Source organism: Crocodylus siamensis, chromosome 11 (assembly GCF_052110815.1).
Source record: "Crocodylus siamensis isolate JL-2025a chromosome 11, ASM5211081v1, whole genome shotgun sequence".
Classification (NCBI taxonomy): domain Eukaryota; kingdom Metazoa; phylum Chordata; order Crocodylia; family Crocodylidae; genus Crocodylus; species Crocodylus siamensis.
Window position 1 is genome coordinate 24,067,597 of NC_143405.1, and position 11,751 is coordinate 24,079,347.

General features: G+C 49.6%; 1 protein-coding gene across 1 annotated transcript in view; it reads left to right on the forward strand.

The window, feature by feature from the left end:
• Nucleotides 1–11,366, forward strand: part of CACNA2D2 (calcium voltage-gated channel auxiliary subunit alpha2delta 2) — a 719,777-nt gene extending 708,411 nt beyond the window's left edge. Inside the window, exons 33-38 of the mRNA XM_090021767.1 lie at nt 2,645–2,697; nt 6,060–6,115; nt 7,579–7,702; nt 10,027–10,136; nt 10,842–10,930; nt 11,227–11,366. Of these exons, the coding sequence (XP_089877893.1) occupies nt 2,645–2,697; nt 6,060–6,115; nt 7,579–7,702; nt 10,027–10,136; nt 10,842–10,930; nt 11,227–11,355 (561 nt within the window). The 3' untranslated portion in view covers nt 11,356–11,366. The remainder of the gene's footprint in view (nt 1–2,644; nt 2,698–6,059; nt 6,116–7,578; nt 7,703–10,026; nt 10,137–10,841; nt 10,931–11,226) is intronic.
• Nucleotides 11,367–11,751: the final 385 nt, after the last annotated feature.

The window sequence follows — 11,751 nt, forward strand, 5'->3', positions numbered from 1 at the left end:
AATGTGGGTTGGAAGGAACCTCAGAAAGTCGTCTAGTTCAACCCCCTGCTCAAAGCAGGGCCATCCCCAACTAGAACATCCCAGCTAAGGCTTTGTCTAACTGGGTCTTAAAAACCTCCAAGAATGGAGAGTCTACAACCTCTCTGAGTAACCTGTTCCAGTGTTTTACTGTCCTTGTAGTGAGAATGTTTTTCCTAATAACTAAACTTCCCTTGCTGCAACTTGAGACCACTGCTTCTTGTTCTGTCATCTGCCACCACTGAGAACAGTCCAGCTCCATTCTCTTTAGAACCACCCTGCAGGTAGTTGTTTGAAGGCTGCTGTTAAATCCTCTCTCAGTCTTCTCTTCTCCAGACTAAGTAAGACCAGTTCCCTCAGCTTGTCCTCATAAGCCATGTGCCCCAGCCCCTAATCATTTTTGTTGTCCTCTGCTCGACTCTCTTCAATTTGTCCACTTCCTATCTGCAGATGGGGGCCCAAAACTGGACACGGTACTCCAGATGTGGCCTCACCAGTACTGAATAGAGGGAAAGAATAGCTTCCCTTGATCTGCTGGCAACACTCCTACCAATGCAGCCCAGTATTCTGTTAGCTTTCTTTGCAAGAAGGGCATACTGCTGGCTTATATTCAGCTTATTGTACACTGTAATCCCGAGGTCCTTTTCTGCAGAGCTGCTGCCCAGCCAGTCAGCCCCCAGTCTGTACCGATGTATGGGATTTTTCCATCCTATGTGCAGAACTTTGCACTTGCTCTTACTGAACCTCATGAGATTTCTTTTGGTCTAAGCCTCCAATTTGTCTAGGTTTCTCTGAATCCTAACCCTACTCTCCAACGTCTCTACTACTCCCTTCATCTGAAAACCTGCTGAGGGTGCACTCTATCCAATCTTTCAGATTGTTAATGAAGATACTGAACAAAACCAGATTGTTAATGAAGATATTGAACAATTGAACAATCCCTGGTGCATGCCACTTAAGACCAGCTGCCAACTACACATTAAGTCATTGATTCTCTGAACCCAACAATCCAGCCAGTTTTCTATCCATATTACAGTCCATTCATCCAACTTGTACTTCCTTAGCTTGCCTATGAGAATGTTGTGGGAGACCATATCAAACGCCTTGCTAAAGTCAAAGTATACTACATCCACTGCTCTCCCCGCATCCAAAGAGCCAGTCATCTCATCATAGAAAGCAATCAGGTTGATCAGGCATGACATCCCCTTAGTGAATCTATGCTAACTCTTCCTAATTACCTTCTTCTCCAAATGCTTAGAAATGGATTCCTTGAGGATCTGCTCCATGCTTTTTCCAGGGACTGAGGTGAGGCTGACTGGTCTGTAGTTCCCTGGATCCTCCTTTTTCTTAAATATGGGATCTATATTTGCCCTTTTCCAGTTGTCTGGGACCTCTCCTGATCACCATGAGTTTTCAAAGATGATGGCCAGTGGCTCTGCAATCACATTGGCCAACTCCCTCAGCACTCTCAAGTCCACCCTGTCCAGCCCCATGGAGTTGTATATGTCCAGCTTATCTAAATAGTCCCTAACCTGTTCTTTTGCTGCAGTTGGCTGCTCACCTCCTCCCCAAACTATGCTGCCAGGTGCAGTAGTCTGGGAGCTGAGCTTGCCTGTGAAGACTGAGGTGAAAAAGGCATAGAGTATTTCAGCATTTTATGCATCCTCTGTCACTAGGTTGCCTCCCCCATTTAGTTAATGGATCCACACTTTGCCTGATCCTCCTCTTGTTACTGACGTACTTGTAGAAACCCTTCATGTCCCATGCTAGCTGCAACTCCAGTTATACTTTGGCCTTCCTAATTTCATCCCTGCATGCCCAAGCAATGCTGTTATACTCCTTCTTAGTTATTTGTCTGAGTTTTCACTTCTTATAAGCTTCCTTTTTGAGATTTAGCTTACTGAAAGGTTCTCTGCTAAACTAAGCTGGTCTTCTGCCATACTTGCTAGTCTTCCTGCACACCAGGATGTTTTATTCTTGCACTCTCAGTAAGGTTTCTTGATTATAGTGGTGCCTCCATACTTACTGGGAAGTCCATTCACGTTGGTAACAATGCATTCTCGAAAAACCTGGGCAATTTTCCCTCAGCAGGGGTTAGAGCACCCAGAGGACATAAGACAAAGCAGTGCCACCCATGGTGCTCACTGGGTTGTTCTAGTAAGCCAGAGAGCTGGGAGGGGGTCTCTCCAGACCAGTTTCACAGGCCATTTACAGGGTCAACACTCTTCTGCAAAATGTTAGTGAGCCAGACTGAATGAATACAAGCACAGCCCTCCAGCTGGAACCACACATCCCTACTGGCCATAATCTTAACCACAACCTTGTGATATGTGAGCATGTTTACAGCCAGCTGTGCCACTAACTGGTTACCAAGCCCATTAAAAACTGTAGTGGGGACAGAATAAATGGAACCCTCTATCCACATGGCATTTGCCTGGGCTTCTCTAGTGAGCATGTCATACCTGTCCTTTTGCTGCCTTAAGACCTGCATATAGCCCATGGGTCTGTTAGCAAGAGCTGTCTTAGGAGCTGGCTCTCCATTGCCAGGAGAGGGTAATCACTGCCTGCTACCTAACAGAGTACTTGCTGTGTTGACATGTTCTTTCCTTCTCCCCATTTTTTCCAGCCCACTGTGGCAGATTTCCTGAACCTGGCTTGGTGGACTTCAGCTGCTGCTTGGTAAGTCTCTCAGCACTTGCTGCTGCTGAGCCCTGAGTAAGACAGGAAAGGTGTAAGTGACCTAAATTTTAGACTGCAATGTGACCCTGTGATACAGTGAAAGAAAGCAGGAGAGCACTGATACTAGAATTCAGAGTGTAACAAGTGGGCGCCCTGGGGCCGGTCTCAAAACGTAGGCCCACCCACTTATCTTAGGGCTAGCCTCCCACCTCCTCTCCTGGCATGCCTTGATGTTAATAATTACAGTGATGTTACTCAGGAGGGAGGCTGCCCATTTATCTGCCCTCATGCCAAGGGCCTAGATATACATGACTCCAACCTTCCCTTATCATATCCCATGTCTTGCAGATGTTCCATGGCCTTGTGCCCGGCCTAGTTATCATACCTCTAGTTACTTTTCTCTGAGCTCCAAGCCCCACCTTGGCCCCAGGCCCCTCACTGGCCTCCAAGCCTGCACACACTGGGCCTCCAAGCCTGTATACACTGGGCCTCCGAGCCCTGTCCTGAGCCCCCCTGATCTGCCCCTTATACCTGAGCCCAGGAGCTTCCTTAATAGCTCCCCAAGGCTCAGGGCCCCACCTGTCAGGAGCCTTACCTGGATCCCTTGCAACCACAGGCTCATCTGCAAGCATGGGCACTGCCACAGGTCCTTCCACCTGGCCTGGGCCCGGCCTTAGTGCTTGCAGTGCACCTGGACTCCCCCGTACCGATCTTCATGGCCACCAGGGATGTGGGGCTGGGGTTAGAAGGCACCCCATACTTGCCCTTCACTGGGGCGGTAACTGGCCTGGCACTTCTAAGAGACTGTCCTGCTACAGACAGTCCCGCCAGACCACCCATCCCCAGCAGGGTGCAGTTTTCAGTCAGGGCCAAGGGGGGCCTCCTCCTTCCCCATAACCTCAGCCCTTACCTCCAAGATGTTGCGAGCAGCAGCTCCAGCTGGGTGGTGTTCTCTGGCTGGCTGGCAGCAGACTGCTGGCTTGATCTTCAAGGCCCAGCCCTTATAAAGGTCAGCTGGGCCCTGCTCCCCAATCAGGCAGCCCTGCCTAATTGCAGCTGCAAGCAGCTGCAGACTGTTTTGTTGCTGCTTGTGACAGGTGGCAGCTCTCAGGACTGGATCTCATGTTAGCCCTGGATCTCACCTGTCTCTATGGGGCAATCCACCCAATCCCGCCTGCCATGACTTTGTTGTTCCCAAATACAGATGGTATGGGAGACTGCTCATTACTGCCCCAATGCCAGGGGGCGCTATCTGCAGCTCCAACCTTCCCTATACTGCAGCCCATGCCTCACAAATGGCATCCAGATTAATATTACTCCCAGTCTGAGACAGGAGCAAACTGAGTCCAAAGTTGGGCTCCACGCGCACGCATGCACACATGCACGCCCACACACACACCCCCAGCTCCCCTCTCACAGGAGGCCTCTTCCACTCCGCCCCTCTCTCACTAGGGCCTCTGACACCGCCCATTACTGGGTCACACTCTATTCCCCTGCTCCTCCTTGAGCGGCCCTTCTTGGGCCATCAGGCTTCACTACTGTCATACGGGCCTTGCCACACAGAGCCTTTGGTTCCCGCAAGTTCCCCTATTGTATGTGGCCTGGCCTTGTGCCAAACCCTGGGCTGATTCTGCCTCAAGCCTCTCACCAGGCACAACTTGTCACAGGGCTGGCCCTTGCATTGTCCTTCAGGTTTACTTTCATTCGACCCTCCAAACCATCCCCATAAGTTCCTGCCCTTACCTCCAAGGTTGTTCCTGCCACAGCTCAGCTAGACTATGTTTCTGCCTTTCCTGGCCACAGCAAACTGCAGCCTTTATGTGCCTTGTTCAAAATGGTTGCTCTCATCAGGCACCTGGTAGCTGCCTGCCTGTGCCCTTAGAGTGGCAGGCATCCAAAGGTGCCCTGCCATACTGCTGCTCAGGCCCCTCCAAGGGGTGCTCTGTTACACAGAGGTAGAAATGCCTTGTTGGCTCCCATTTACAAAGTTCAAATCCTGGAATTGGAGCCTTCTGTACAAGCTCTTTTCCTAGGGTTTCTAAATCTAATGGGGTTCCCACTAGTCCCTTTGGAAGACTCCTGCTTAGTTTAGTAGGTTTTGTGGTAAGGAAGCATTTCCTGGAAACATCTCTTTTAGCCCAGTGCAGCCCACATCTCCCAATTGTGCTCATTAGACCACACTAAATCTTGCTCCATGGCCTCAAGGTTTATTCACTGAAGATACAATGTTGTGTATACCCTTTAGCCACCATTGCACATGATCACACACTGCACACACATACGTATATGAACATATATACACACATGCTCTCAGCTCTTATGCCTCCTTTAAACAGTTATTTATACTGTGGCATTGCATAGTTAATCTTAAAGTTTAAAATACAGATATCTAAAGTTAGGCACCTAAATTAGTGGCCTGCTTTTCTAACATACTGAACAACTGGTGCTGTCCATGATTTCAGTGGAGCTGAAATGCTTAACATGTCTAAAAATTAAGACTTTTTTTTAGGTATATTAATGCAGATTTAGATTATATAGATTTAAATGACTCACCTTTTAACCACCCACACTTGAACATTTTGGTTGTAAAGCTTTATAAGATGTTCCGTGAATCATAAATGTGGTATTAGATACAGTGGTGACAAGCACGCTATGAGAAGTTAGAAAATAGGGCAGGGTACCATTTTATATGCTTTCATAGCATCTGATGGAGTAGACTGTAGCTTATGAAAGCTCATACCTCACTTATAGACAAGTTAGTCTATGATGTGCTACCCTTCCCTGCCTACTGCCTGACTTCAGATTAACATAGCTAACTACCTCTCTCTACTCTATGATAAGATAGATGGACAGACTAGAAAGGCAGACAGACAGTTTGCATTCCTTCTGTGGATTTTTTTTAATCATACATTTTTTACTATGAGGAAACCTGTCTTTTATCCAGTTTTGTCTTATTAGCTTGAACTAGCCCGGTCTAAGTTACTGTACATGCAGTTCTTTATCATTGCCACGTTCCACTGAGTTACACAGTCAAAGAAAAACAAATGTGAGCAAACTGAGTGCTGTGCTGTTTCACTGAGACAGCAGCTTCTCTGAGAGCCATTTTGGATTTGACCAGCTAGGCCGTCGAATGGGTTGGGTTTCTTCCCACATGACAACTATATCTAAGAGTCTCAAAGCCTAGCAAATCAACCTCTACCACAAAGGAAAAATTTTGCTTCTTACTTGTGACTGTATACATCATGTCAACCTGGAACAGAGCAGTACGCAGTCTTCAGTCCCTACTCCTTCCTGCCTAGCACCTGGTAATGTATTCTGATGAGCCTACATCAACTAATGTTTCTGGCATTTCCTTCCCAAAGGTCTTTGTTCCAGCAGTTCTTGTATGGACTCACCTACAGCAGTTGGTTTCAAGCAGGTAAGACTTCACAGATCCATTCAACAGTGCTTGGAGGGGAAAGCAGGGAACACGGAATAGTAGTGGAAGTTTAAATATATGACCAGTTATGGAGAGTAGAAGGCAAATGATAAAGAAATGAGAGATACATCAGATCAGTCACCCAATCTTCAGTCAGCAGGAGCCTGGAGTTACTGTGGAAGGCTTCCAGCTCTTCCATAGAGATTTCTGTGATACTTTGGATTGGTTTTCACTAGAGGTGCACTGATACATTGGTCCGATATCAGATCAGCACCAATATAAAGAAAATTGACTGTATTGGAAATCAGTCTGATGTGGCCAGTAATTTGGCTGATGAATGCCTATGCATGCGTGCAGCTGCAGCACAGCATGCAGGAAGCGAGGAGCACAGCCTGGCAGCTTGCAGAGCTGCATGTAGTTGGTAAGTCTGTTGTGGTGGAAGGGGAGGGGGGAGGGAAGGGGTGTGGGGGAGCAGATCAATGGCCCCCACAGTGAGAGAGGGAGTGTGGCTGGGGCTGGGTAGGCGTTGCCCAGCTAGGGTAGGGCATGGTGCGGGGCGGAGCCGCGGCTCATCCAGGGGGGCACAAGGAGTGGGAGGGTGGCTCCTGCCACTGTGCACACCCTGGGAGGGAATGGGGTGTCATGTGCCCCCAGATATGTGTGGGTCACGGGTGGGGTGGGCTGCCGCTGCAGGCTGGGGCCAGGACTGAACTGGGCTCTACCCGGTGCATGGTGGGGGGAGGGGTTGGGCCAGGGCTGTGCTCAGGGTAGGCGGTGGAGCTGGGAGGGGGGGCTATGAGGGGGCTATGGTGAATTTTGGGGTGGCTGCAGCCCCACCCCACAGCCCCCTCATAGCGCCACCACCATCCACCCCAAGCACAGCCCAGTCCCGCCCAGCCATCACTGGGAAGAGGCTGGCCCAGCCCCAGCCCCAGCCCACAACTGTAGCTGTCCCACCCTGTGCAGATCCGGGGATACACATGCCCTGCTATACCCTCCCAGGCTGCATGCGGTGGTGAGAGCCACCCCCCCTCCCTGCACCCCATAGACAAGGTGCGACTCTGTCCAGTGCCCCACCCTGCCCTGGCTGGGCAGCACCTGCCCCAGCCCCACCCCTCCCCCCACTGCCAGGGCCTTGATCTGCACCCCCCCACACATACACACTCCTTCCTTCCCCTCTCCCCTTCCACCACAACAGATTTACCAGCTGGACGCAGCTCTTCAAGCTGTAGAGCTGGTATCAGAAATCGTATCGTATCAGTCTCCTTAAAAATCAGTTATCGGTATCGGCTCCCAAAATCTCTATCAATGTACCCCTAGTCTTCATGTCTGTGGAAGGTATTTTTAAGTCAGCAAAGGCTGTCTGAATACTATCTATGGGATCAGGCAGGATTAGAGAAGCGTATTTCATTTCAGTGGCATGGAAGCGAGCAGCCAACAGTGTCTATTGTTCCCGGTCACAGAGGATGTTACAGCAGACAGCATGGAATCCAGAGAGACCAGCTGCATCACCAAGCAGACCCAGTACTATTTCAGTACCGTCAATGCCACCTATAATGCCATCATTGATTGTGGAAACTGCTCCAGGTCAGTGCAATGAGTTTCCCAGCATCAAGCCTCCTCTTAAAGACCCCCAGGGTAGGAGCCAGCACCACTTCCCTTGGAAGTTGGTTCCAGATCCTAGCCGTCCTAACTGTGAAGTAGTTCTTACAGATGTCTAATCTAAACCTACTCTCCAACAACTTGTGGCCGTTATTCCTTGTTATGCCAAGGGGCGCTTGGGGAAACAAGGTCTCTCCCAAACCCTTTTGGTCCCCCCTACTGAGTTTCTAGACTGTCACTAGGTCCCCCCCTCAGCCTTCTCTTGTGAAGGCTGAACAGGTTCAGGTCCCGCAGACTCTCCTAGGGTCTGCCCTGTTGTCCCCGGATCATGCGGGTGGCCCTCCTCTGGACCCTCTCAATGTTGTCCACATCCCTCCTGAAGTGGGGCGCACAGAACTGGATACAGTACTCCAGCTGTGGCCTGACCAGCATTGTGTAGAGGGGGAGGATCACTTCCTTGGCTCTACTTGAGATACATCTGTGGATGCACGACAAGGTGCGGTTAGCCCTGCCAACCGTGACCTCGCATTGCTGGCCCATGTTCATCTTGGAGTCAATAATGACTCCAAGATCCCTTTCTGCCTCTGTGCTCTCAAGAAGGGAGTTTCCCATCGTATAAGTGTGCTGCTGGTTACTGCTGCCCAAGTGCAGCACCCTGCACTTGTCAGTGTTGAAGCGCATCCTGTTTTTGCTAGCCCACCCCTGTAACCTATCCAAGTCTTGCTGCAGTCTTTCCCTCACTACTAGTGTGCTCACCTCACCCCAAATTTTGGTATCATCAGTGAATTTAAACAGGTTGCTTTTCACCCCGTTGTCCAAATCGTTGATAAAGGGATTGAACAGTGCGGGCCCAAGGACCGAGCCCTGGGGGACTCCGCTGCCCACTTCTCACCAGGTCAAATATGACCCATCCACCACCACCCTCTGAGTGCGACCCTTCAGCTAATCTGCAATCCATTTGACTGTGTAGGCATCAATGCCACAGTCACCCAATTTCTTAATGAGGATGGGGTGGGAGGTGGTGTCAAAGGCCTTGCTGAAGTCCAGAAAGACTACATCCACAGCAACACCTGCATCCAATGCTTTTGTGACTTGATCATAAAAGGCAATCAGGTTGGTCTGACATGACCTGCCCCAATGAAACCGTGCTGGTTGTCCTTGAGCATCATCTCTGAGGCCGGCCCATCACAGATGTGCTCCATGATGATCTTCTCAAAGAGTTTCCCTAGGATTGAGGTACAACTGACAGGCCTGTAGTTGCCTGGGTCCTCCCTCCTCCCTTTTTTAAAGATGGGGACCACTTTGGCTACCTTCCAATCATCCAGCACCTGGCCTGAGCACTACAAGCGCTCGTAAAGCCGTGCCAAGGGCCATACAATAACCCCTGCTAGCTCCCTCAACACCCTGGGGTGGAGAGCATCTGGACCCACTGATTTGAACACGTCCAGCCCCTCCAGAAGCTCTCTAACCCGGTCGTCCCCAGCCTGAGGTCTGGAGGCGTTCCCCTCGAGTCCGTCTTGCATCATGGTGGGGAAATCCCGGTCCCTGCCCAAGAAAACAGAGGTGAAGAATTGGTTAAAGGTCTGCTTTCTCCTCTGGCGCAACCACCAGATTGCCCAGAGGATCTTGCAGGGGCCTCACATTTCCCAGTGCTTTCTTCATCCTCCCTATATATTTGAAAAAGGACTTTTTGTTATCTTTGAATGAGATGTCTCCCTGAGCTCTTTAATTCCCAGTAAGGTCAGAACAGAGCCCCATGTTGGATGAGATTTGGATTGGGTACCCCCTTCCTGAGAGTGGTACAGCTTCTTCCCAATAGTGTCAAGAAGTGGAAGAAACACAACATTAGCCACTTCCACAACAGTCACAGGTGACAAGGTACACAGCTATACTGAGTGTCTTTGAAGGTTTGAGGCCAAAGGCACCATGCACAATCGCTGCAGCACAGGAACTTTAACACTTAAAACCTTACAGCCAGGGCAAGAGGAGCTCCACCAGATTGGATGAGGATACCTGATGTGGCTCATGTTCTGGAAGCTCCTTTGGTGCTTTAAGCTTCTTTCTCTTTCCTCCATGAAGAGAGTCAGGATATCACAGATCACAAGAGATGGGAAGGTCTGGGCTGGGGTTGCAGGATGACCAGGCTGAGGAGGAACCTCACAAACAATGGCTAGGGCCTCTCAGGTATGGCCAGCTGTGTTCACTTGCCTCCTTTCATAAGACCTGCTTGTCAGAGGTGCAGAGAAGACACCCAAAAACGAAGGAGAGAGGATACACACATCCATCTTACCCTGTGTTTCTTCCCCCAGGCTATTCCATGCACAAAGGCTTGCCAACACCAACCTGCTGTTTGTTGTAGCTGATAAACCCATATGTAGCCAGTGCGAGTCTGTCAAGCTTCTCCAGGCAGAGATGCGAGGTATCCTTTGATGGTTAGAACATGTGCTTTAACAGTTCTGGTCTCAGGCTCAACCTTGAACACTGGCAGTTCAAGAGCAAGAGGGCCAGAGCAAGGCTGGTGCATCATGGAAGTCCCACTCATGGTCAGAGTTATCTGGATAAAGATAAGTAGACCATGAGGATGAAGTCCCTTGTCATGGTAGGACCCTCTCAATAGCTCCAGTGCCTTAGAAATAAAAAAATCTGTCCTTACCTATTCCTTGCTTCAGATCTAGCCGCTTCATGTGTCCCTGCCTTGGTTGAGCTTGGGTCTGAGCTTTTTTCTTTCTGGATCTGCACATCTCCAGCAATTTTTAGAAACCTATATGGCTGTTCACAGGGCCTGGTGAATCTAAATTATGAGAGAAGTTTTTCAGGGAACTGGGATTATAAGAAATGAAGACAACCTAATGGAGGTCTGCAGGGATGGGGAAAAGGAACTGACAAGAGTGTTGATATAAATCATTTAACACCAGCAGAGGGTGCAAATTGCACCAGGAAGGTACAAGACAAAACACTTGAGAAGGTCTCCGTTCTTTCCTAAATCCCAGACCTCATGAAGTCCTCAGCATTGTGGAGGGCCTTCAGTCCCAGTTGTTGAGTTCTCGAAACTCCCCTCCCCAGCACACTTGCACCCACAGAATCCTGCTGTTTACAGTACATTATGTTTCCTTGACACACAAAGCTCCACCGAGAGATCCAAATCAATGTGAGCTGGTAGACAAGCCCCGGTATCGGAAAGGACCCCACATCTGCTTTGACTACAATGCAACAGTAAGTAGGGAAAAGGAGTGGGGGGGTTCTGGGAGAGTGGGTGCAATGAAGGCTAGGGATGGGATGGCTTGGATCAGCTTTGGCCAGAAGGCAAGGACATAATGGGTCACATAAAATAACTCTCCCTTAATGTAAAATATCTCAAAACATGAGCATATCTGACCTGAGCATCAATCAGTAAAAGCAGATTCCCATGCAGGAGTTTCCTTTCCCCCAGATCCCATAAGGTATCCATGCAAGGCTCCTGCTTTACTCCCTGACCCTGCAGAAACCCCTCTCGCCTTTTGTCTCCACAGGAAGATACCTCAGACTGTGGCAGAGGGGCATCCTTCAGACCCTCCCTTGGTGTTTTGCTGTCTCTGCAGCTGCTCCTCCTCTACTTGACTGCCAGCCTCCACCCACTGCCCTTGGCATGTTGCCTTTAAAGCATCCATTGGGTCCAATCCATCCATTTTTTCTTTTATTTAAATCTCCATTTCCATCTCCTCCAGGCGTGTTGGAAAAGGGCAACTTCTTCTCGTCCCATTTGCTCTGGTTACATCTTGGCAATCGCTCATGAGGACGTCCTCTTCCTCTGCTTGGGAGCCTGGAATATCTTTTCTGTTTGTTTCTCTCCAACCTTGCCTGTCTAGTGCCTCTGCGCAGCAGGCTGGCAAACACTGAGCTCTGATAAAGACTTGGGGAAGGACGAGGCACCCTGAGGCTTCTGTTCTTCTTCAGACAGTGAGCATCCTTGAGCTCTGCCTCACTGACTCCCACCCTCTCCCTCCCATTGAGCTGTTGGCCAGATATGAAGAACAGTGGCCTCATTTTCTGTTTGG